The sequence below is a fragment of the Mauremys mutica genome, chromosome 21, assembly GCF_020497125.1.
Source record: "Mauremys mutica isolate MM-2020 ecotype Southern chromosome 21, ASM2049712v1, whole genome shotgun sequence".
Lineage (NCBI taxonomy): Eukaryota > Metazoa > Chordata > Testudines > Geoemydidae > Mauremys > Mauremys mutica.
Window position 1 is genome coordinate 21,705,220 of NC_059092.1, and position 22,703 is coordinate 21,727,922.

Here is a 22,703-nt window from a genome sequence, read left to right on the forward strand (position 1 = left end):
CTACTCTCTGGGCACATCAGGGGCAACAGTTTAAACATTTTAACGGAGTGGACCTGGCAACCTGACCATGGGACCCCAATGTTCCCACTCCTTGGTATCATGTGGGCTCAGATTCTTTCTGACTACAGGGACATTTAAGCACATGGCTTGTGTGGTGCCCACAGGCCGGGGTATTATCTGTCCTTGTGTACATGAAATAGACACAGATGGGAAGGTGTCAATGCAAAATTTCATACCAAGTGACTCTCCGGTCCAGATATCTCTATGGGAGTCAGTGGAAGGGACTGGGGCGTAGGCGGTCGCAGCTGGTCTGAGGTCTGCCCACCAGGGACAGGAGTTGCCAAGCCCAAGTTAGAGGAATCGCAAGGCCAGGTTCCATAAACAAGAGCCAGGCCAGGGTCAGAGATCGGAGATCAGAGGCAGTACCAGGTTAGGATCGAGAGGCAGGGTCGAAGTCAGGCTGTAGTCACAGACCAGAGACCAGGATACAAGGCAAAGTCGAGCCCAGTTACAGGCCAAGGCCTGTATGGCTGCCCAGCTAACTTTGTGGGGCAGCCCCTGGGGTTAAGTCGGGGCACTTGGCCAATCAGAGGGCCCCAGGGTCTCTTGGGCAGTACGTCCTGCGGCACCTATTCTCCACAGTACTCCCCGGCTGCGCGGCTGCAGGACTTTCTGGTGGCACTGTGGGAACAGCAGCTGCTCCAGGCTCTGCCAACAGGGTCCTTACAGTCAGTAGAGGAACCAGTGACAGGAACAAGCTAACACAGGTTTAATCAGGGATCTGGGTCCCATGACGCCTCCCCTTCTGGAAGGCCCATGACTCCACCCTCTTGGGGAGGAGATGCCCTTCCAGCGGGTGGATGAAACACAGACTCCAGGGAGGAGTCATTCAGGGCACAGGGTCTCTTCCCCAAGACCTGGGTAAGAGTGCTGCCTGGTTGGATTCTGTGCCCAGCTACATAAGTGCACATTCACAGGAACTCCACTGCAGGCAATTGAATCTCCACTGGTGTATCCAACAGTAGCATAAGGCCCAGGGCTGGCACCTGCCCCCAGTTCCTCAGGATTGCTAATAAACCTACCCTTTGCCCAGGATACCCCTACCAGGAGGCACCTGCAGTGCCCTCCAGCCAGCCAAGCTAAACTGCCACAGGCTTCTCTTCACCCAAGCCACTGGTAACAGCACTCCTGGGCTATCTGCAGTAATTGAACATCAGTCCTCTGCATCTAGAAGAGTGACCCTCTATTGCCTGAGCTAAGGGGACAAACTAAGCTAGTCAAAGCCTGTAGCAGCCTCATGAACCAGTCACTTAAAGGGTGACAAAGAGCCAAATTGTGTTAGCATGGTTACACAAGCATTTACACAAGGATGAGATTGTGGTAAAGGCACATGATTGGGTAACAAGACAGCACAGTTCTATTCCCACTAATATGCTGTGCAACCCTTGGGAACTAAAAATTAATTGTAGCTTAAGTATAAACCATCATGACTTGATCACATTCATAATATGTAAGCAGAATAAAGACCAGACCAATAATATATATACTTGGTGCCTTAATAAGGCCAATTTCACAAAGCTGAAAACAATTATGAGCCAGTTCATCTGAGAATAAGAATTTAAACAGCAAAATGTGAAATGATAACTGGGAATCTTTTAAGAACACCTTACAAGATGCCCCAAAAGCCACAATCAAGGCCATACTGGTTAAAAAACCAACTTGGAGTAGAGGAGAAGTGAAGGCAGCTGTAAAAAATAAAAATATAACAAATGCCATAAAGGGGGAAAAGATAGTAATGAATATAAATCAGAAGTTAGGAACTGTAGAAAATTGATAAGGGAAGCAAAGGGACGCAAGGTGAACTCTATGGCCTGCAGAGTTAAGGACAATAAGAAGGAGTTTTTAAAATATATTAGGAACAAAAAGGATCCTGACAATGGTATTGGTCCATTGCTATATGGAAATGGTGTAGTTATCAATAATAATGCAGAAAAGGCAGAAGTGTTTCATAAATGTTTCTGTTCTGTATTTGGGGAAAAACAGATGACATAGTCTCAACATATGATGATGATAGCACTCTTTCTATTCCATTAGTATCTCTGGAGGATGTTAAACAGAAGCTACTCAAGTTAGACATTTTTAAATCAGCAGGTCCAGATAGCTTGCATCCAAAAGTTTTAAAAGAACTGGCAGAGGAGCTTGCTGGACTGTTAAAAGTCTTGGAACACTGGGGAAGTTTCAGAAAACTGGAAGAAAGCTAATGTTGTGCCAACTTTTAAAAAGGGTAAGTGGGTTGAACAAGAAATTGTCACCCTGACATCAATCCCAGACTGGATAATGGAGTGGCCAATGCAGGACTCAATTAATAAAAATTAAAGTAATTAATTCAAATTAACATGGGTTTGTGGAAAATAGATTCTGTCAAACTAACTTGATCTCTTTTTTTGATGAGATGATGAGTTTGGCTGATAAACATCATAGTGTAGAAGTAATAGACTTCTGTAAGGTGTTTGACTTGGTACGGCATAACATTTTGATTAAAAACCGAGAATGATATAAAATTAACATGGCACACATTAAATGGATTAAAAACTGATAGGTCTCAAAATGTAACTGTAACCTGGGAATCATCGAGCGGGTGTGTTTCCAGTGGGGTTTGGTTCTTGGGCCTGCGCTATTTAACATTTTTATCAATGACTTAGAAGAAAAGATACAATCATCACTGATAAAGTTTGAAGATGACAAAAATTGGTTCAGTGGTAAATAATGAAGAGGACAGGTCACTGATTCAGAGCAATCTAGATCGCTTGGTAAATTGAGTGCAAGGAAACAGCATGCATTTTAATATAGCTAAATGTAAATGTATTCAGCTAGGAACAATGAATGTAGGCTCTACTTACAGGATGGGGGACTCTATCCTGGGAAGCAGTGACTCTGGTGGGGGGTGGATAATCAGCTGAACATGAGCTCCCAGTGTGATCCTGGGTTGCATAAACAGGGAAATCTCTAGTAGGAGCAGAGAGGTTACCGTATTTTGATCTCTCTATTTGGCACTGGTGCGACCCCTGTTGGAATCCCGTGTCCAGTTCTAGTGCCCACAACTCAAGAAAGACAGTGATACATTGGAGGGTGTTCAAAGAAGAGCCACAAGAATGACTGAAGTATTAGAAAACCTGCCTTATAGTGGTGGGCTCAAGAAGCTCAATCTATTCAGCTTCACAAAGAGAAGGTTGAGGGGTGACTTGATCACAGTCTGTAGGTATCTACATGGGGGACAAATACTTAATAACGGGCTCTTCAGTCTAGCAGAGGAGGGTCTAACACAACCCAATGGCTGGGAGTTGAAGCTGGACAAATTCAGAAATAAGGTACAATTTTAACAATGAGAGTAATTAACCATTGGACCAATATACCAAGGATCGTGGTGGATTCTCCATCACTGGTTATTTTTAAATCAAGACTGGCTGTTTTCTCAAAGCTCTGCTCTAGGGGTTGCTGTGGGGCAGGTCTCTGGCCAGTGCTGTGCAGGAGGGCAGACTAGGTGATCCCAGTGGTCCCTCTGGCATTGGAATCAATGTGCCCTTAGTTTCTGCCTCTGTTTAAAGGGGCAAATTATCCTCACAGCACACCCCAGAGAGCTGCTGAGGCTGGATTCATTCCTCTTTGCAAAGTGCTTTGAGATCCTTGGGTCCCTAGCCGGCAAGGAGCCAGCAGAATCAGCTCCTAGAAGCACGTTCCGTACGGCAGCCCTGTGTGTGCCTCACGGGGCTGGGGACGTGTCAAGGGAAGGAAGGGGCAGGGAAAGAGACTGACTGGAACAGGCTGGTTCCTTGGGGACCACAGCCAGCTGGCACAGTTTAGAGCAGCCCCAAGGCTGTTCTTACCTGCATCCAGAGATAGCCCATACCTGGCTCCCTGACAGCATCCTCGCTGTATGCAGCAGAGAATATGGCCCCAGAATTCCTCATGGCTGCAGCATCTTATCAGCTGTGGGCCAGTAAGAGGGGTCAGTGCCCCAGCTGGGGTATGAGGGGTTGGGGACTGCTCCATGCCCCAAGCCTGACTGCCTACTTTTGTCTCCTTCCAGCTCTAACCTGACCAGAATCCCCTTTCCCACCACCTCGGCCTTGGTATTTCCTTCTTCCTGCCATAACTGGTGCCCAGGACCGTTACCATGGAGAATGAGCAGCTGCAGGTTCCACCTCCCTCCAGCAGCACCAGCAGCACCAGCACTGCCAGCAGCAGCAGCAGCAGTAATGGGCGCCAGCCGGGACCCCAGATCTCTGTGTACAGCGGGATCCCAGACCGCCAGACCGTCCAGGTAAGGACCTGCAGGGTGGGGGAGGAAGCCAGGCTGTGCTGCTGCAGAGGTGCCAAGGAATGGGCAGGATCCGGGGGGCCCTAGAACTGAGTGTCACTCTTGGGTGGCTGGGATGGGAGAAAATCCCAGGCAACCCCCATGCTTCCCATTCACATCCTCTTGGAGACCCTGCTCGGCACACTGAGACCCCGGAGCCCCGGTGCTGACTGGACGAGCTCTGCGCACTGAGACCCCAGAGCCCCGGTGGTGACGGGATGAGCTCTGCGGCATTGAAGTCCCAGAGTCCTGGCGCTGACGGGACGAGCTCTGCACACTGAGATCCTGGAGCCACAGTGCTGATGGGACGAGCTCTGCGCATTGAAGTCCTGGAGCCCCAGAGCTCTGGCGCTGATGGGACGAGCTCTGCACACTGAGATCCCGGAGCCCCGGGGCTGACGGGACGAGCTCTGCGCATTGAAGTCCTGGAGCCCCGGAGCTGACGGGACGAGCTCTGCGCATTGAAGTCCCAGAGCCCCAGCGCTGACAGGACAAGCTCTGTGCACTGAGACCCCGGAGCCCCGGCGCTGACGGGACGAGCTCTGCGCATTGAAGTCCCAGAGCCCCAGCGCTGACAGGACAAGCTCTGTGCACTGAGACCCCGGAGCCCCGGCGCTGACGGGACAAGCTCTGCGCACCGAGACCCCAGAGCCCTGGTGCTGACAGGACGAGCTCTGCATATTGAAGTTAGGGGGGAGGGATAGCTTAGTGGTTTGAACATTAACCTACTAAATCTAGGGTTGTGAGCTCAATCCTTGAGGGGGCCACTTGGGGATCTGGGGCAAAAATCAGTACTTAGTCCTGCTAGTGAAGGCAGGGGGATAGACTCAATGACTTTTCAGGGTCCCTTTCAGTTCTAGGAGATTGGTATATCTCCAATTATCATTATTATATTTTTGTTTCTAATTTGCTCAAAGGCATCAGTTGATTAGGCTAAGGCCTCCAGATCTTTTCAGGGAGAAGATGATGCAGCACACCAAGGGTTTAAGTTTAAAGCTTTATTGATAAAATAACAAAATAACAGCGGAGAGTGTGGGGAGTGCTTTCCCAGCACTCAGGGAAGGAAAGAAAGCATAGGCATTCCATGAGAACATGGGGTTGGCTGGGCAGTCGGTTCTATTAGTCCAGAGCCTTTACCCCATGCTGGTGCTTTCATTTCTGATGGGGCCTTGACCCCTGAGAAAAGTCCTGCAGAGCAATAGGCCTGAACCTAGCAGGAGCTCTAGAAATGACTCTGTGAGTGGGCTCCCTCTGCTATGCTCCATGGTTGGGGCATCCAGGGGCAGCTTCTCTGTGAGAGCCAGTGGGACTTTTCCACTCACAAACCCTGGGTCTCTTTCCTTCCAGTGCATTTGGAATTTCTCAGTCAGGGGACAATCAGCACCCAGAGCCCTGAGCCAGGGGTTGGGGGAACCGGCTCCTCTGCCTGGGAGGTAGACACAAAGTGTTCCAGTCCCTGCACGTGCAAACAGGCTCACTCAGAGAACACACACACACGAGCATGTGTGCACACACACAGGACATGCACACACAAACACACACACACAGGACAATGTGCACTGCACACACATGCACAATCCATATGCATGCATGCACACAGAGCACGTGCATATGCCCAGACGCTGCACACAACACCCACGTTGGACACACACAATCTCAGGGAGTTCCTGGTTTTGGTGAAGGCCCTGGGCTCCCAGTTCCCCCTGCTTCCCGCCACAGCTTCAGACACTCTGGTGTTCCCCGGTTTTGCAGCTGGAGCAGGGACAGGCCCCTCTGACCAGCTACATACAGCAGCCCCCTCGCCAGCACCTCCTCAGGCTGTAGGGCCTGTGGTCACGCAGTGCCCTCTACTGGACTCCAGGCAGGCCTCTGACTATGAGAGCTGACTGCCATGGGCCCCTAGTGCATGTGCTCCGATGGCCACACTGCACCGGACATTTGAGAGGAGCTCAGGAGTGGTGGGGCCAGGTTTTGCAACCAGGGGCGATGGATATCAGCAGTGCTTCCCTGTTCAGTGGGTGCCGGCCGCCTCCGCCGCCCCCTCCGTGACACCCACGCCACGCGCACCACAAGCCCAATCCCAGCCTGGTGTGGAGGGAAAGCCTGGGAGGGGGTGGCTAGAGAGCGAGCCCACCTTATGCTCATCTGGCAGGCAGGGCTCCTCGCCCTGCACACTGCCACCTGGCACATGGGGTCGCACCGTCCTTCCTGTTTGGCCTCAGTCATGGCAGAGTGGGAAGCCAGCCCCATGGGACAGCTCCTGCTGCTGGCGGTGTGCTAGGCATGCTCGCGCTCCAGCCCCATCTGAAAATTCATGTCATCCACCTCCTTTGGTCAACTGCACAATACGCCTGGAAAGGCACCACACGGACGGGAAAGGCCGCCAAGGGGAGGGCCCCCCGTTTCCTCTACCACTGCCTCACACGTTGGGACCTAGGGAAGTCCAGAAGCACCCCAGATCAGGGCCAGTTCTGAATCTGGTGGGCAGAGCTCCCGGGAGCAATTCCATGTCTGAGCTGGGAACCACCTGGGGCAATTCCACTCGCCCTGAACCCCAGGGACTCCTCCCCCTTGGCTATGGGCCCTGGTCTTCCCTGGCTCCCAGGGTATGTTCTTCTACCCTGGGGGTGGGAAGGCTGCAGTGAGCAGCATGGGAGGGCAGAGTGTGGACAGTAACAAAGGAGTGAAAGAGAGAGGGGGAGGGATGGGAATGAAAGGGGGGGGGAGGGCCCGAGGCAGCAGACGGGGGATAATCAGTAGCAGTTAATCAGCCATGCAGAAGATGTGCTGAGACACTAAATACCTGAGAGGGTGGAGGGGTGGGGGTGATCCATCCCTGGATTCTGTAGCCACCGCCCACGGGGCCCCCAATGGTTCGGTGGCCATGGTTCTGGCCTGCCACTCAGCCAATATAGGTGCCAGCACTGACTCTGCTACTGACTTTTCATGTTTCTGTTTCCGTGCCTCAGTTTCCCCCCTCCTTAAATTGGGGCTAATAATCTATCTGGTCTATTCAGGCTGTGAGCTCTGTGGGGCAAGGCCCTGAGGTTATCTCTAGCTGAGGCTGTGATACACCCACAGCGGCTGAGCAAGCCCTGGCTGTCAGTAAAACAAACGTGGGCGGACGGTCATGCTCTGGGGCCCCAGGACTGGGGGAGAGGATGGTTCAGTTCAGTTCCACTTGCTGGAGGGGCCCCTTTATTTATTCAGTGTATTTAAAGGCAGCCCCAAGTGCTGGCCCCAGAATATCCAACTGACCTGCCTGGAATCACAGATCCAGCCTGCTGCCCAGGGCACAGCTGCTACAGTCCAGGACAACCAGCGGGGTTGGGGAGGGCTCCCCAATCCTGGGGCTGGTGTTACTCATCCATGTCCTGAGGCGACCTCGTGACATCATTGTGGGGTGACCGGGCACAGGGAGGTAGAGGGAGAAGTGAAGGTGTTCATGTCTCCAAGCAAGGCCCTAGCTGGGCACACAGATGTGTAGTGTGTGTGTGCGCACACAGCATATGTGTGTGGGGTGTGTGTGTGCATTTGCATACGCACACATTGTGTGTGTGCGTGCAGTGTGTGTGGTGCATATATGCAGTGTGTCTGCAGCATGTGTCTGTAGTATGCATGTGTACAGCGTGTGTGTCTGAACTGTTTGCATGCACTGTGTGTGTGCAGCATGTCTGTGTTCAGGTGCAGTATGTATAAGAAGAAAGGAGAGCAGCAGAATACGGACCCTGGACTTCAGAAAAGCAGACTTTGACTCCCTCAGGGAGCTGATGGGCAGGATCCCCTGGGAGGCTAATCTGAGGGGGAAAGGAGTCCAGGAGAGCTGGCTATATTAGTAGGAGCATTGCCAGCAGATCGAGGGAAGTGATTATTCCCCTCTATTTGGCACTGGTGAGGCCACACCTGGAGTATTGCATCCAGTTTTGGGCCCCCCACTACAGAAGGGATGTGGACAAATTGGAGAGAGTCCAGCAGAGGGCAACGAAAAGGAGCTTTCACACCCGCAGCCCCGATACCTCCACCCAGTGGGAATGGCCTTCCTACACTTCAACATATTTTAGAACATTATGCCATTTCCCAAGAGAGATTTAATGGAGATTTGTGGAGCAGGTGGACGGGGCTGCAGATGGGGAGGGAGGGGGAGGCAGCAGGAGAGGGGCGCAATATCCCCCCTCTCCCCAGGAGGGGGTGGGGAGCTGGCACCGGGTGCTGGCAGGAAATGCTGGGAGCTCCAGAACCAGCCCAGCCCAGCCTGGGGAGTGGTCACTGCGTCAGCCAGGGCTGAAGGGAGGCCTGGAGGACAGGGGGTAGGGCACTTGTCCTGGCTTGAGGGGAGTTGTACTCTGCTCCCCACACTCCCCTGCCTTATCCCTGAGCCTGGTCCTTTCACAGGCTCCCTGTCACTGAGCACTTCCCCCCGGGGTGGCCCTGAGGAGCGGGCTGGGCTGGGTCTTCTGGGGCTGTTGGGCTTCTTGGGAGCTCAGAGATTTGCAGCTGCAGAAAATTATCCTGGATTTACCCCTCAAAGCACCAATCTTTGCCTTTGGCCTTGTCCATACACAACCTGGCAGCAGGTTGGTCAGACGGGGGCAGATCCCTGTGTGGACACAGCCAGAGTGGTTGGAAGCTGGGTCTGTGCCTTTAGTTCCCCTGTAAAGTGTGGGCCTTGTTAAACAGTACCAGCGCCAGTGGGACACTTATTCTGGTGGAGTGTAGCCTGCTCTACACACAGTGTTGCTGTCACTTTGGGGTGTGAGTTTTTACTGATATACAAAAGGCTGCGAGTCTTTCACAGAGGTCACAAAGTCAGGAATTCCATGACTTTCCGGGACCTCTGTGACTTCTGCAGTGGCTGGTGCAGCTGACCCCAGGGCGACCCTCAGGCCAGCCACACCGGCTGCTGCTCAGTTGGCTCCAGGCAGCTGGTCCCAGGTGCTGCCCCAGAGCAGCAGTCCAGAAGCAGCAGCAGCGCCCTGGGCTGCCCCGCCCCCAGCAGCAGCGGCGGGGCTCTGGAGTGCCCGCCCCCCACAAGGAGCAGCAGTGTCCTCTGGAACCCCCCCACCCCGAGAGCAGGAGTGCCCCCTGGCACCTAAGATTTAGTTAGGGGTATTTTTAGTAAAAGTTGTGGCCCGGTCACGTGCCGTGTCTTTTTAGTTATTGCCCGTGACTGGTCCATGACTTTTACTAACAATACCCGTGACTAAATCATAGCCTTAGTGATCCCTTGTGGGGATGCGCTTCTACTGGATAAGGTGCCTTAGACCAGTCTAGCTTATTCCCCTCCCCCGTGGGACTAGCTATCCTGGGACAAGCACCCAAGGGGGCAGCGGTGATGCTTGGGGCAGAGGAGTTTGCCCCTGGTGGCACTTTCACACCCACAACTGGCCAATTCAGGGCCTGGTTCAGGAAGCTCCTGGCTTCCTCGCTGATTCTGAGCTCTTCCATAGCAGTGTCTGTGGTTGACGCTTTCTCCCATCTCCAGCTGGCTGAGACACTGAGACACTTGGCCCTGTTATTCACACCTTCACCACCTTCTGGCCAGACCGAGGCAGTGACAGACCTAGGCACCAAGCCTGCAGCACTTAAGAAACTCCAGCTAGTACAGCCTGTCTGCTCAGCAACCTTCAGCGCATCAGCCCATCTCCTACTCTCTATGCTGCCTTCCCACAGAGCAGAGTCAAGTCCAACGTCTCAGTCTGTATCTTCAAGGTGTTCAGCCAGGATAGCTGAAAGAGCCTCACGTTGCGGGATGAAGACCATGGTCGATAACTGCTCCACAGGTCCCATGGAACCAGGGCCGCCCAGAGGGGGGGGCAAAGGGGGCAATTTGCCCCGGGCCCCGCAGGGACCCCCAAGAGAACAGCGGAGGCTCCTGCCTCCGCCCCTCTCCTGGAGCCTCAGCGCATCAAGCGCCAAGTCTCCGCTGGGGCCTCTGGGGCCTCTGAGCCCCGCCCCGCTCAGAGCCGCGTGGTCAGGGGGCGGGGCTGCGAGCTCCAATGGGGCCTGAGCTCCCTCCGCTCGGCGTGGAGCTCGCAGCCCCGCCCCCTCCCCACGCGGCTCTGAGCGGGACGGAGCTCAGGCCCCGCCGGCCACAGGCTGCGGCTGTTCCGGCGAGGCGCTGAGACTCCGGGTGAGGAGGGAGCCGGGGGTAAGAGGCTGGGGCCGGGGCGGGGGGGAAGCGGGACCCGCCACCGAAGCGCAGCCCGGTCTTCGGCGGCGGGGGGCCCCTTCCATTCCGGGACCCGCCGCCGAAGTGCCCCGAAGACCCGCGGCGGGGACCCCCCCCCCCGCCAAATTACCGCCGAAGACCGGGCTGCACTTCAGCGGTGGGTCCCACTTCGGCGGTAATTCGGCGGCGGGGGGGCCCCCGCCGCGGGTCTTGGGGCACTTCGGCGGCAGGTCCCAGAACAGAAGGGCCCCCCGCCGCCGAAGACCCCGGGCCCCCGGAATCCTCTGGGCGGCCCTGCATGGAACTCTCTACAATATGGGTGACCTCCTCTGCCCTCAACAGGGCTTTCTTGGGGTCAGTGCCAGACTGGGGAACAATCTCCCATGGAGACTTAGGACCATCCCAAACCTCCAAGTCTAAGTGCCAGTTGCTGCTCCATCCTGCCTTCACTGATACAAACACTGAGCAGCCTGGATGTGTCAACAAAACCCAACCAAACCAGACCTCTCTCCGCTGCACAAACAATTCTCTCCTCACATGTCAGATCTTAGTCACATGACTCAATGCGCAACTGGCTGGGGCTCAGATACTATGGTGATGAGGGCAAGAAGAGAGACTATAGAGAAGAGAGTGGCATAGAACAGGACAGAAATAAAGGTCTCGCTGTATCCCCATTGGAGGGCTGCACTGCTGTAGCCATTCTGTTGTGAGTTACAATGGTACAAGTTTTGTGCCCTAGACCTCTTCCAGAACGACTGAACTGAAAATCCCACCCTGAAAGTGACGTAAGAGTGTCCGCACCAGGGTTGCACCATTTGAACTAAATTGATTTCACATCTTAGGTGAGATTGGCCAACTTTCCCATGCAGAAAAGCCCAGAGAGGGCAAATTAAACCAATATACACTAGGCTTACAGCGATACACTGTTCTCCCACAAAGTTACACTGGTTTCATTAAACCAATTCCACCACCCTAAGGCCAGGCCTACACTGAGTCAGCGATCACATCCCAGCACAGCCCGATGGTCAGGGTGATGTCCATTGTGTGGACCTGGCCTTAGTGGAAGCGGCAGACGTTCTGCGTGTAAGATTAGCCCTGAGTGACTGAGCCACAATAGGACTCAGGAACGTTTCACACTAACAGCTGTTTCGTAGGAATGTGGCCTTATTTAAAAATCAAACCCCTCTGGAGAAATCGACCACTATCGACACTTCTCATTTTCCTGAACATTTCCTGCCATCTTTTTTTTTTATCAGAAACCCCTTTGCCATTTGTCACTGACCGGCTTCCTGTGGGAGAAATGCAAGTGAAAAACTTCAACAACAATTCTAATAGAAACATTGGTGAGAACTGGTGCTGGAAACTGAAACCCGGAAGTTCCCCCAAGCTTGTTTCCCCTGGTTTTGGAGCAGCTGTAATGATGGGGGCTGGGCAGGGAGAGGGGGAATGTGAATGAAGATGTGTGAAGAGAGAGGTGGGATATGACCAGTGGGGGAAGGGACCCAGTCACCCAGTATTTCCTCATGCAGGAGAAATCACCAGGGGGAGTTTTTCTCCCTAGCTGGGCCACCCTGTAACCCTCAGGGTGTGACTTCTGAATGGTTCCCCTCTGCTGAGAGGTACCCCTGGCTGTGCTGGCCTTCCCCTCTCCTCCCCCCGCCCCCGGTGAAATTAATCCCGGCCCTGCTGCTGCCAGTCATTTGGAAATGTAACCTCTGCTGCGCCCCAGGGAACTCAGCTCCAGGAGAGAGCCAGCTCCTGACATTCCTCAGATCATTGTGTCTCACCACTGCTTATGTGCAAAATAATGCATGGGACTGAAACACGCTGCCTTTCCATTGTGTTGTGCGCCCGCTGCTGTGTTATTGTAGGGTTGCTCATGAGCAGTGTGGCGCACATACAGTTTTGTTATTGTAGGGTGGTTCTTGAATGCTAGGCTTCTGTAGATATGAAACTCATTATTATATAATAAAATGTAGGGACCCCCCATCCTCCCTTTGCTGCCCCTGCAGCGCTCCCTTCTCTCTGTGATGTGCTACAGCACTAACCTGGTGCCAGAAGAAGCCAGGTCTCTGTCCCGTTGGGATTAAGTTCTGGTGCTTCTCATTCCTCAGAAGGGTTTGATTTGGCAGTCACTTGAACTCCTGATATACATAAGTAATTGGCAGCTCATTAACAGCTTGTTAGGGAGACTAAAAGTAAAGTAACAAAAATAAACCCCAGACGTGCAACAGAGAGACTGCATGTACAGCAGCGGGTCCTAGACACAGTAGGGACTGTCTGCATGGGGGATGGGAGAGCAGGGGGTGACTTTAGGTGAGGGACAGGACCTGAGCCTGTAACCTGAGCCAGGCAGGGGGGTGGGGGGAGTCGACACCTTTGCTCGGGAAGCTGGACAAAGGAAGAGAGCCTGCTGGAGAGGTTTTTAGTTTCAGTTTTGGGCTGGCTGGGAAGAGGCAGGAACCCCAAGTCTGGGGTCTAAGATCCTTGCCCCCATCCCAGAGGGACCTGGCTAAGGGGCCTGGTTGTACCTACAAGCCCTGCTTGGGACTGTGTTCCTGTTGTCTAATAAACCTTCTGTGTTACTGGCTGGCTGAGAGTCACGGTGAATCGCAGGAAATGGGGGGTACAGGGCCCTGACTCCCCCACACTCCATGACAGGGGAGTCCCCCCATAACAGATTGAGGGATGGGTATTCCCCATTCTGCCCATACTTGGCCCCCCCTCACACTGTGCCCTGGCACAGAATAGGTGCTGCCATCTCTTCTTTTCTTTCCTCTCTTCTGCTGTGTCCTTCCCTTTCACTCAGTTCTGCAAAGTGCTGAGTAGCTTCAAATCTCACATGACCGAGGGAAGCTCAGCGCTGTAATATTATTTAAAGTCACCAGGTGGCACTGTTACACAGCCCTACAAGTTCTGTCTAACTCACTGAATGGCCAAGTAGGTCTTGGAGACATGCTTATTGTTAGTTGTGGTGCAATTCTCTCTAACAGCTGAGTGTATGGGACAGTAATGTTCACTCTGCCTTAGTCTGTCTCTGACTGAATCATTTCTTAATTTCAGAGCTGCTGCCCACAGGTCATGCAAACAAAAACAATGCCTGGTGTTAAAGCCTTACAAGCACCTTGTAGGACTGGGTTCTAGAACAGCAAAGGGGAGAGGCAGATCTAGCAGGGTAAGAGCTACACAGAATGGAATGTAACGTATCTTTATCAACTCACTCCAGGAGCCAGACATTTAAAGGCCTCCTGTCAAGCAGTCGGTCACAAAGAGAAGTTGCACAAAGTTCCACACTAACTGTGGTATAGGGGTACAAGGTGTCATCGGCATGGAGGAAGTGCTCAGGGAGGTATTTGGGAGTAGAGATTCTTCCCTAGGGGGAAGTCTTACACTAATTGTGCACAAATGATCCAAAGCGCTCTGGCTTACAACCGCAGCACTGTAGGGTCTAGGGCGGTTACTGAAGAATTGTTCTGTAAGAGTAAGAAATAGTGGGATGGGATGAAACTGAGGGAAGGGAAATGTTTATCTCAAGAAAGCTCCCAAAGGTGAGATTTCTTAAGGGTGTGTGTGTGTGTCCACGCTAGAAAGTTGTACAGCTTTAACAATATCAGTATAGTTCAAGCAGCACAACCCCCCAGTGTGGATAGAATTATACTGGCACCAGTGCAGATACCGTGAGAGCTTATGCCAGGGGTTGCACCAGTACAGCTAGATTGGTAAAAATCCCCCCAAACTGAAAACGCTCCACCTGTTTCTAGAGCAGGCCAGGCTGTGCCCAGTGGTGGTAGGTGGGGGGACCCAGTAACGTGACAAAACAAGGGACACAAAGCCGGGCACCACCTGAGGGCTTGGGGCGGGACTAGCTGACCCACTGGATCTCCTTCAACTCCAGGGCTGGAAAACAACCTGCCAGCCCCAGGACTGTAGCTGGGGGAGAGGCCAGGAGGCCTGTCGCTGGCACTGCACGCAGCTGGCAGGCTCCGCAGTCTGGCTAATTGCACCCCCTGCTCCGCCGCCGAGCAGCAGCGCCTGGCCACGCTCTGCCCCGGGGCCGGGGGGAGGCGGCCGGATCTGGAACCTCCTGCGGCGTCAGGGGCAGCTCTTTGTGCCGCACGCCGGCCGGCCGGAGCAGCGCGGGCAGCGCCAGCCATTCGCCCGGGGGCCTCTCGCAGCCCGTCGCGCGGGGCCGGCCGAGGGGCGCGTGGCCGAGGCGGCGCTTTTGTTGTTGGCCGGGGCTGGAGCCGGGCGCTCGCTCCGGCGCGGGGAGCGCCCGCGGGACCCGGCAGCGCGCAGCCCGGGGGCCGGACCCCGCCGCTTGTGCCTTCCCCGGAAGGAGGATCCGCGGCGCAGCCAGAAGCGAAGTGAGTGCCCGGTGCTCGGCCTGTGCCGGGGGGGCAAAAGGGGGTGAGGTGGTGGGCGCTGGGTATTTGGGGGTTGGGTGGGAGGAGCCGCGGGGATATGGGGGGTGGAAGGCGCTGGGGGGCGGGGAGAGGGGTATTTGGGTGGGGACAGGGTGGGGGGCAGGGGTTGGGAGGGGATATTTGGGGCGGAGGAAGGAGCTGGGGGGAGTATGTGGGGCGAAGGAGCTGGGAGGGGATATTTTTTGGGGGGTGGAAGGAGCTTTTCTTTCTGATTTGGGGCCTCAGCAAAGTCAGGGACTTGATTCTGGAACCTGCCGTTCTCTGTCGCTGTTCGTTCCCTCTCCTGTGGGGCCCATGGGCCCTCCGAGCTCTCTGGGACAATGTTGCTGCAAGAAGCCACTGAGCAGGGCAGGGAATAATGATGGCAAATCATAGCTCTGATTGCCTCTCCCTCCCCTCTTTGGCTGTTTATGGGGATCCAGGCAAACCCATCTCCCCCCACTCCCCTAGGCAGTCTGCATCTGCAGCTTGTGGTGTCAGTCAGAACATGAGCTGCAGTTCTGGGCCAGGCCAATGGTCCATCTAGCCCAGTGTCCTACAGTGCCAGGACCAGAGCTTTGGGGAGTGTATAGTCCTGGAGTGATGCACCCCGTCTTCCTCTCCTGGCAGTCAGAGGTTTAGGGTTGCCCCGAGCACGGGGTTACGTCCCTGCCCATCCTGGCTTATAGCCGTTGATGGACCCATCCTCCGTGAATTTAGCCTTCATGACATCCCATGGCAGTGGGTTCCCCGGGTTAGCTAGGCGTTGTGTGAAGAAGTACATCCTCTTGTTTGTGTTAAACCTGCTGCCTGTTCATTCCATTGGGTGACCCCTGGTTTGTGTGTTGTGGGAACAGTGCAGCTGCCGGTGCTGCAGGAAACTTGGGGCCAGGTTATCAATGGCTCAGCACCCACCAATGGGGCCAGACGTCCAGGAACGCTCAGCACCCAGCCTGCCCCCGACCTGCCCAGCCTCTTTGCACACCTGGCCTTGGTTCATGGGAACCTGGTTTGGGGTCCGTCTGAGGGGGCTGCATCCTGAAGGCCCCGAGCTGTGATGGAAGTGTCACCAGCTCTGGCCCCACTCTTTGCTTTAGAGATGGGGCGGGGGAGGTGCCCCAGGCCCACTTGGCAACTCAGGGACCCTCCTGGGCTCCTGCTGACGCCGGGGGGCTCTGGAAATTGAGCTGGTGGTAAACTCCAAAGACACTTTCTCCTCTATTCGTTGGCCTCCCTGAGTTCTGTGTCCGACATAAAACCAACCCTTCCATATATACAACAGATACTGCTCCCTGGGCTCCAGGGACACCCTGACATTGGGGGACTAGTACTAGCAATCCCCTGAACCCTCTGCACCCCCATGCATGATACAAGAACGAGCTCCCCCACTCCTGCCAGCTGGTCCCCAGCCTCCATGCTCCAGCTCAGCAGCCGGAGCTTTGGGCCTGGAGGAGGAACAACAACCTTTGGGAATCAGCCCCCTGAGGAGAAACACATGCGTGGTCTTCTGGGGCGTGGCTCGGCGTGGGCTGAGTGTGCGTGGTGGCCCCGTGTGCACTGAGGCATGGCTGTGGTACCGTTCCTAGAGGGGCAGTGCCCAGGGGATGGGTGTGCGCACACACACATCCTTCCTGCCCCAAAGAGCTTACCGCCTGAGGGCCCTGAGCCCTGCACCTTGTCTGACTATCTGCTCCGGGCAGGGGAGTGGCAGACCCTTCTGGGTTGGCACAGCAGTGGTTTGGACCCACTGTGCACGCACTGGCCACAGAGAACAGGCGACACGCCGTTGGTGCCATGGGCCAGACACAATGGAGGAGCATGTGGTTTGCAGACACCCCTACCCATGTTTCTGTGTCCTTGGGGGTTCTGTCAAGTCTCTTCTGCCCATCCATTGGCTGATCCCCATTAAAGACCCTACAAAGAGGAGAGGGCAGTGGGCTCACAGATCAGTTCAGGGAGGGCGTGCTGCCCTGAGGAGACGAGGGCGGGGGGCTGCCGAGGCTGGTGTCCCGCCGGGGTGAGCAGAAGTAGCCCAAGGTGGGTGAGCGGAGCCATGAAGGGCGGTGGGCGGGGGTGCAGCGGGATCTAGAGAGGCGGTGACATGGTCTGAACAACGGGCCCCCTGCAGGGTGAGTTCAGCAGTGCTTTGAATGGGCTGTGGGGGAGGGGTGTGCCAGGGAGGCTGCAGCGGGGGAGGGGATGAGGGGGCTGGCTCGGCGCATATTGGTAAAGCCTTTATTTTAGCCATTGGCTGAACTTTGTGGTGTTGTGTGGAAGGGGCAGAGGGTCTCTCTGCAAAGGGGCGGGGGCTGAAATGGAGTCTGATTGCTGCTCAGAGGTCCAGCTTGGACTGGCCCATGGCAGCTGGGATGCTCTGGGCCTGCGGGGGCGGGCTTGCAATCTCTCCCGAGCAGTCCTGCAAGTGAGAGGGGTGATCCGGGATCCTTGTGCCATGGGGTCCGGGTGCATCCGACACCTGCCGCCAGCCGGAGGTGTGAGCTCCGGATGGCCCGTGGTAGCAGGGGGCAGTGGAGCTATGCTGAAGCTCGCCTGCCCTTGCTCCATTGTCGAGGTGCCGAGGGGAGCAGCGATTTGCCCAGTGCTTTCTTACTTGTGGGTTTCCTGTCTCTTGGAAGCTTGTTTGGAGCCCTACAATGTTCTTTCTCATCAGGATTTTCGTCCCCAAGCCAGTACCTTCTGCTCTCAACTTCAAGGCCTGCTTGGTTAGAGAGGGGCACTGGGTTCTACTCCGTGCTCTTGGTTTGTGGCTGTGGGCATGGCCCCTCTTTGTGCCTCAGTTTCCCCACCTCTAAAAAGGGGGTAAGCATTCTGACCTGTCCCAGCATGTTGTTTAAGGTATTGTTTATTAATATCTGCAAGGTGCTTTAAGGTTACAGGTGTCTCCTAGATATTAATAAATTCTGGGTGGGTTTCTGCCCATGATGGCAGGACTGTATGGTCAATATACTAGGGTCTAACATGGAACTGACTGTTACCACTCCATTCAGGCCAGAGGTCACAGGGGAGATCATAAAATCATAGAATATCAGGGTTGGAAGGGGAGGACCATCTAGTACAACCCCCTGCTCAAGGCAGGACCAATCCCCACACAGATTTTTGCCCCAAACTGTCCCCTTGAGGATTGAACTCACAACTCTGGGTTTAGCAGGCCAATGCTCAAACTACTGAGCTACCCCTCACCCCGAAGGTAAAGGGCTGACTCCACCCCGGATCCCAGGTGGGCTAGAGAGGACCAGTCATTAAGATGTGAGCACATGGCTGGAGACCCCTAGGGCCAAGTCCCTGCTTGGCCCCAGATGCTCTGTGTGAGCATGGGAAGGTCACTTAGTCGCTCTGGGCTCATTCCCTCCCCCATCCTCCCTGTCCAATGGGAATAACAGCCCTGCCCTGCCTGCCATGGGGGTGGGAGGAGAAATATATTTAAGCTGGAGTGCAGACACTACAGTAGTTGGGCCAGATCACTACCTACAGTAGGTAGATATTTGTGATGAGATGTCCAGCAGTGAGAGAGTTAATGTGGCCTTGTCATTTGCCACTAAGCCTCAGAGTTTGAGGTGAGCTGCACAGAGACAGGTGGGTTTGGGCCTTTTTCCTTCTCTCTGATGCCTGGAGTAGATCTGGATGGGTCTTTTTATGGCTTTGTTAGCCCTAGGGGGTAGGTGAGGACTGCCAAGGCTTGGCTGGAGGATACCTTAGAAGGCTCAGGGCAGTAGGGTGGAAGTTAGCTCAGTCCTTAATCGAAGGAGCTGGGAGGTTGGCCCTTTAACAAAGACTGCTTGTCTGCCAAGGGTTTGTTAGGTATGTGAGTTAAATGCAAACCAACCCCGGGGACTGGACTTGACAGCTCTTCCTGTCTGTGGTGTCACTCTCATGGTATGTGTGATTTCATACAATGTCATACATCTCCTGTCCTCCATAGAGCACCCAGGGAACAGAGATCATCCGAGCTGGATTTCTGACAAGAAGACAACCAGAAAAACGGCTTTTAAAATGAGCAAACCTTTTGAGACATTCTTTACCCCCCATTCAGATGCAACAAAGGGCACAAACTGTTTATTTTTCTCTTTGCAAGTCACCCTTAGCACCCCAGTGAAATGAAAGATGAAAGCTTGACATCTCTCTCAGAGCTTCTGGGACTGATCTGTAGCTGGTGTAAATCAGCCTACCTCAGTGGAGATATGTTGATTGGGAACAGCTGGGGATCTGTCCCATTGTTTTGCTGTGTTTTCCATTCACTAAGATCAAAGTGAGCCTTTCACTTGGAAGGTTTGGATTAAGGGAAATCAAGACAAGAAAGAACCAAAGTAAAGTCTCTGGGAGAGAGCACAGTGTGGGCATCTCCTCTAGAACCTGCTGCAGTGACTCTGCCCTACAGAACGGCAGCTCCCCCTACTGCTATCGGGCTCCTAGACATTTAAAGGTGCAGTGCACAAAACAAAGCTGGAGCAGTCCCAGCCCCCACCCCTGCTGACCCTGAGGTCAGGATTTGGTGCTGCTCATTGCAGCTCAGCAATTGCTCTGCTTGGCGATTTGTGAGTGTTAACCTGGCCCCCTGAACTCTATGTATAAAGCACTGGAGTGGGACTCGGGAGACTGGAATTCCATTCCCAGCACAGCCTCTGGCCTCAGCTTCCCCAGGAGTGCAGTGTGCTCTGAGCGCTGTGTAAACCTGCTGATGAAAAGTGCTGTCTGGGCACTAAACCCAGGTCCTGGCAGGCAGGTTGGGAGGACCCCAGGTTCAGCTCTTCTGTTGGAAAGTGTGTTTGTAGTTTCTTAGCCTGTCCACGCAGGGCCTGATCCTGTGCAGTGCTGTGTGCTCAGTTCCCACTGAAAGGACCTGGAGTTGGAAGGACGGTGCCTCCCAAAAGGCTCTTGGCAGGTCACGTTGGGCCCTGGAGCCTGTGACTGGGCTGGGAGTGCTGGAGAACCGCAACAAAGACTGGATCCCGCCCAGCGCTCAGACGCCATGCAGGGATCAGGGCTGTAGAGAGAAGCACCCACTACTTAGCTGTAAGCCTGGGGGTCTCTGTGGCTCTGCGGGTGCTGGTCCGCCGTGTAAGTGAAGCATGGTGTAAACGCTTTGGTGCAGGGCCATTGGCCAGTCCACTTGCAGATACCTCCTGTTACTGGACTCCCCTGGCTGAAACCACTTGGCCAAAGCCCCATCATTCACCGTATAAGTTCCCTGCATTCCCCAGGCTGGCCCCCCTTCTGGCCTGGGTCAGATGCCAGACAGGCTGGCCAGAGAAGAGCTGTCAGCCTGCTTTGTGTGGGGTGATGGATGGCCGGGGGGCAGGGGAAGGGATCTGAGCAGCATGGGCAGGCCCCGGGCTGTGATGTATGGGGGAGCCCTTGGCATCGTGTCCCCAAGCAGATTGAAAACCTCTGCTCTGTGACCTCTCTGACCTGCCCTTTGCAAAGCTCCGGGCAGGGCTGTTGGGGGGGCGTGTTCCAGAGCCATCTCCTTGTTTTCCACGTGGCCCAGGGGCCTCCCTCTCTTCTGCTCTCAGAGCAAAATGCAGCCTTGGTTGGAGGGGCCCAGCTGCAGGCCAAGGCACCTGGGCTGACGTGGGGCAGGTCTGGGGCTGTGCCGGGCCCGCTGAGGGACTCATGCCTCCGCCCTCTCTTGCCAGGTGATCCAGCAGGCCCTGCACCGGCAGCCCAGCACCGCGGCGCAGTACCTGCAGCAGATGTACGCGGCACAGCAGCAGCACCTCATGCTGCAGACGGCTGCCCTGCAGCAGCAGCACCTCAGCAGCGCCCAGCTCCAGAGCCTGGCGGCCGTGCAACAGGTACGGGGGGATCGCTGCAGAGGGTGAGCGCTTGTCTCCTCTGGATGCCCGAGTCTCCCTTCCTGCTGTTTACATCGCCCCAATCCTGCTGGCTTCAGACTGGCATTGGGCTTGGGGCCCAGAATCAGGCCCCTGCTAGTCGTGCTGTGGTGATGGGCACGGGACAGGGACTTAGATCTCTCTTTTATGTGCTGAATCTGTCCGTTCCCCACTCAGCCATCAGCCATCCCCATGCACCCTCTTTCTCACACGCCCATCACCGTGGTATCTAGGTACCACCCATGGATTCCAGAAGGCCGTCCCACAAGTGGGCACCGTGACACTCTGGCAGGTGAGGAGGAGCCCATGGGTGATGGGGGTGGGCCGCTCAGGCACCCCCAGGCTCTGTACCCTTCAGGGTAGGTCACTGGGCTGTTGCCCCCTGGGGCAAGAGGCAACTGGAGGGGAGGAGTTGGGAACAGGCCCCACTGACGGCTCTAGTGCTGGTGATAGGCAGGGATCTGCGCTACCTGCGCCGAGTTGGGGACCCAGAGGAGCGTTTTGAACACTGGCTCTGTTTGTGCCCCAGTGCAGCCGGGTGAACAGGAGCAGCCGAGCCCCTGCAGACACCTGAGTGTGACACCAGCCGTCGGAATGGAGGACAAGTGCCCGGCTCTGGGCATGAGTCCTGCCCAGCGGGGTGGGAGCCTGTGTGGCTGCGCAGCTAATGCCAGCGGGCACCACGCGGACGGGGTCGTGGCCCGAATGAACTGACAAGGTTTTGTTCTAGTTTCATTTGGGAATTAGGTGTGGACGGGTTTTAATGGGGCTGGGGTTTGCAGGGAAACTTTAGAGCTAACATTTCCAGGGACGAGCTCTGTGAACCCCTGGCCCCGTGTTGGACCAGGGGCTGTTGGTGCAGGACTCCCCGCCTGGGCTGGGCTCCGGGTGGGAGTGACCTGCCTTTTGCTCTCTGTTCCAGGCGAGTCTGGCTGCTAACAGGCAGGGCGGCTCCTCCGGCAGCAATGCTCCCCCCCCGACACCATCCCAGCAGCCCACGGTAAGTCTGGTGGGACCCATGACTGCTCCAGCTCGGTGACGGCCATGTATGCATGCACACGTACGTACCGGCTCCGCTGGAGTGCCAGGACAGCTCCCTCCATCAGCGCTGGAGCTCTGAGTCCAGCCAACAGAGGGCGCCCCCCCGGGACCCAGCATGCCGTGCACAGGGCTAGCATGGGAATTCCCGGGGGCGGGGCGGGCTGTGCAGCTGCCCAGTGAGAGGGTGAGGGGCACGGGGCCAAGGCCTCTGGCAGAAGGGCATTGGGGGAGGAACTGGGGAGGGAGAGAGTCTTAGCCCCTGTAGGAGCTGAGCTTACTTCAGAGCCCCAGGGCTACAGCACCCCATCTCCACCCCCTCCCTACAGGGGTGGCATCCTGACTCAGAGAGCCTGACTGCGGCTGCGCCCTCCCCTCCCCCACGACGCGGCCTCCAGCCTCCTTGGCTTTCGGGAGGGCACTTGGATCCCATGCGTGGCAGTGCCAAGACAGGTGGGAGGGGCTCTGAGCCTGCAGTGGGTCTGAATGGCAGCATGCCCCATCCCATGGCTCCTTCTCTCTCCCCAGATAAACCTGGCCACATCCCCTGCTGCCGCCCAGCTGATCAACCGAGCTCAGAGCGTGAACTCTGCAGCCGCCTCAGGCATCACCCAGCAGGCTGTGCTCCTGGGGAATGCCACCTCCCCTGCCCTGACGGCCAGCCAGGCCCAGATGTACCTCCGGGCCCAGATGGTAAGAGGCAGGCGCGGAATGTGCCACATGCGGGCACCACCTGCCCTCCCAACCCTCCCTCCCCCACTGCTTTTAAAGAGACACCAGTCAGGGTGGGGGCCTTAGTGTGAACTCCCCCCGCTCTCTTCCCCCCGCCCCCGGGTCCAAGGATCAAAGGTCCTGGGCCTGCCACTCCTGCCATGGCGCTGGAA

At 55.6% G+C, this 22,703-nt stretch overlaps 1 protein-coding gene across 12 annotated transcripts in view; it reads left to right on the plus strand.

Annotated features, from left to right (window-relative positions):
• The window catches only part of PHC2 (polyhomeotic homolog 2), a 142,118-nt gene that overhangs the window by 74,392 nt on the left and 45,023 nt on the right, over window positions 1-22,703 (plus strand). For 10 of the 12 annotated variants that reach the window (XM_044996337.1, XM_044996338.1, XM_044996347.1 and 7 more), the window contains exons 2-5: window positions 4,088-4,321; window positions 20,584-20,742; window positions 21,704-21,781; window positions 22,348-22,512. In XM_044996337.1, coding sequence (XP_044852272.1) covers window positions 4,175-4,321; window positions 20,584-20,742; window positions 21,704-21,781; window positions 22,348-22,512 — 549 coding nt within the window. In that variant the 5' untranslated portion in view covers window positions 4,088-4,174. Of the gene's footprint in view, window positions 1-2,267; window positions 2,285-4,087; window positions 4,322-11,782; window positions 11,870-20,583; window positions 20,743-21,703; window positions 21,782-22,347; window positions 22,513-22,703 lie in introns of those variants that run through there. The other 2 variants (XM_044996339.1, XM_044996344.1) reach the window with 2 other exon arrangements.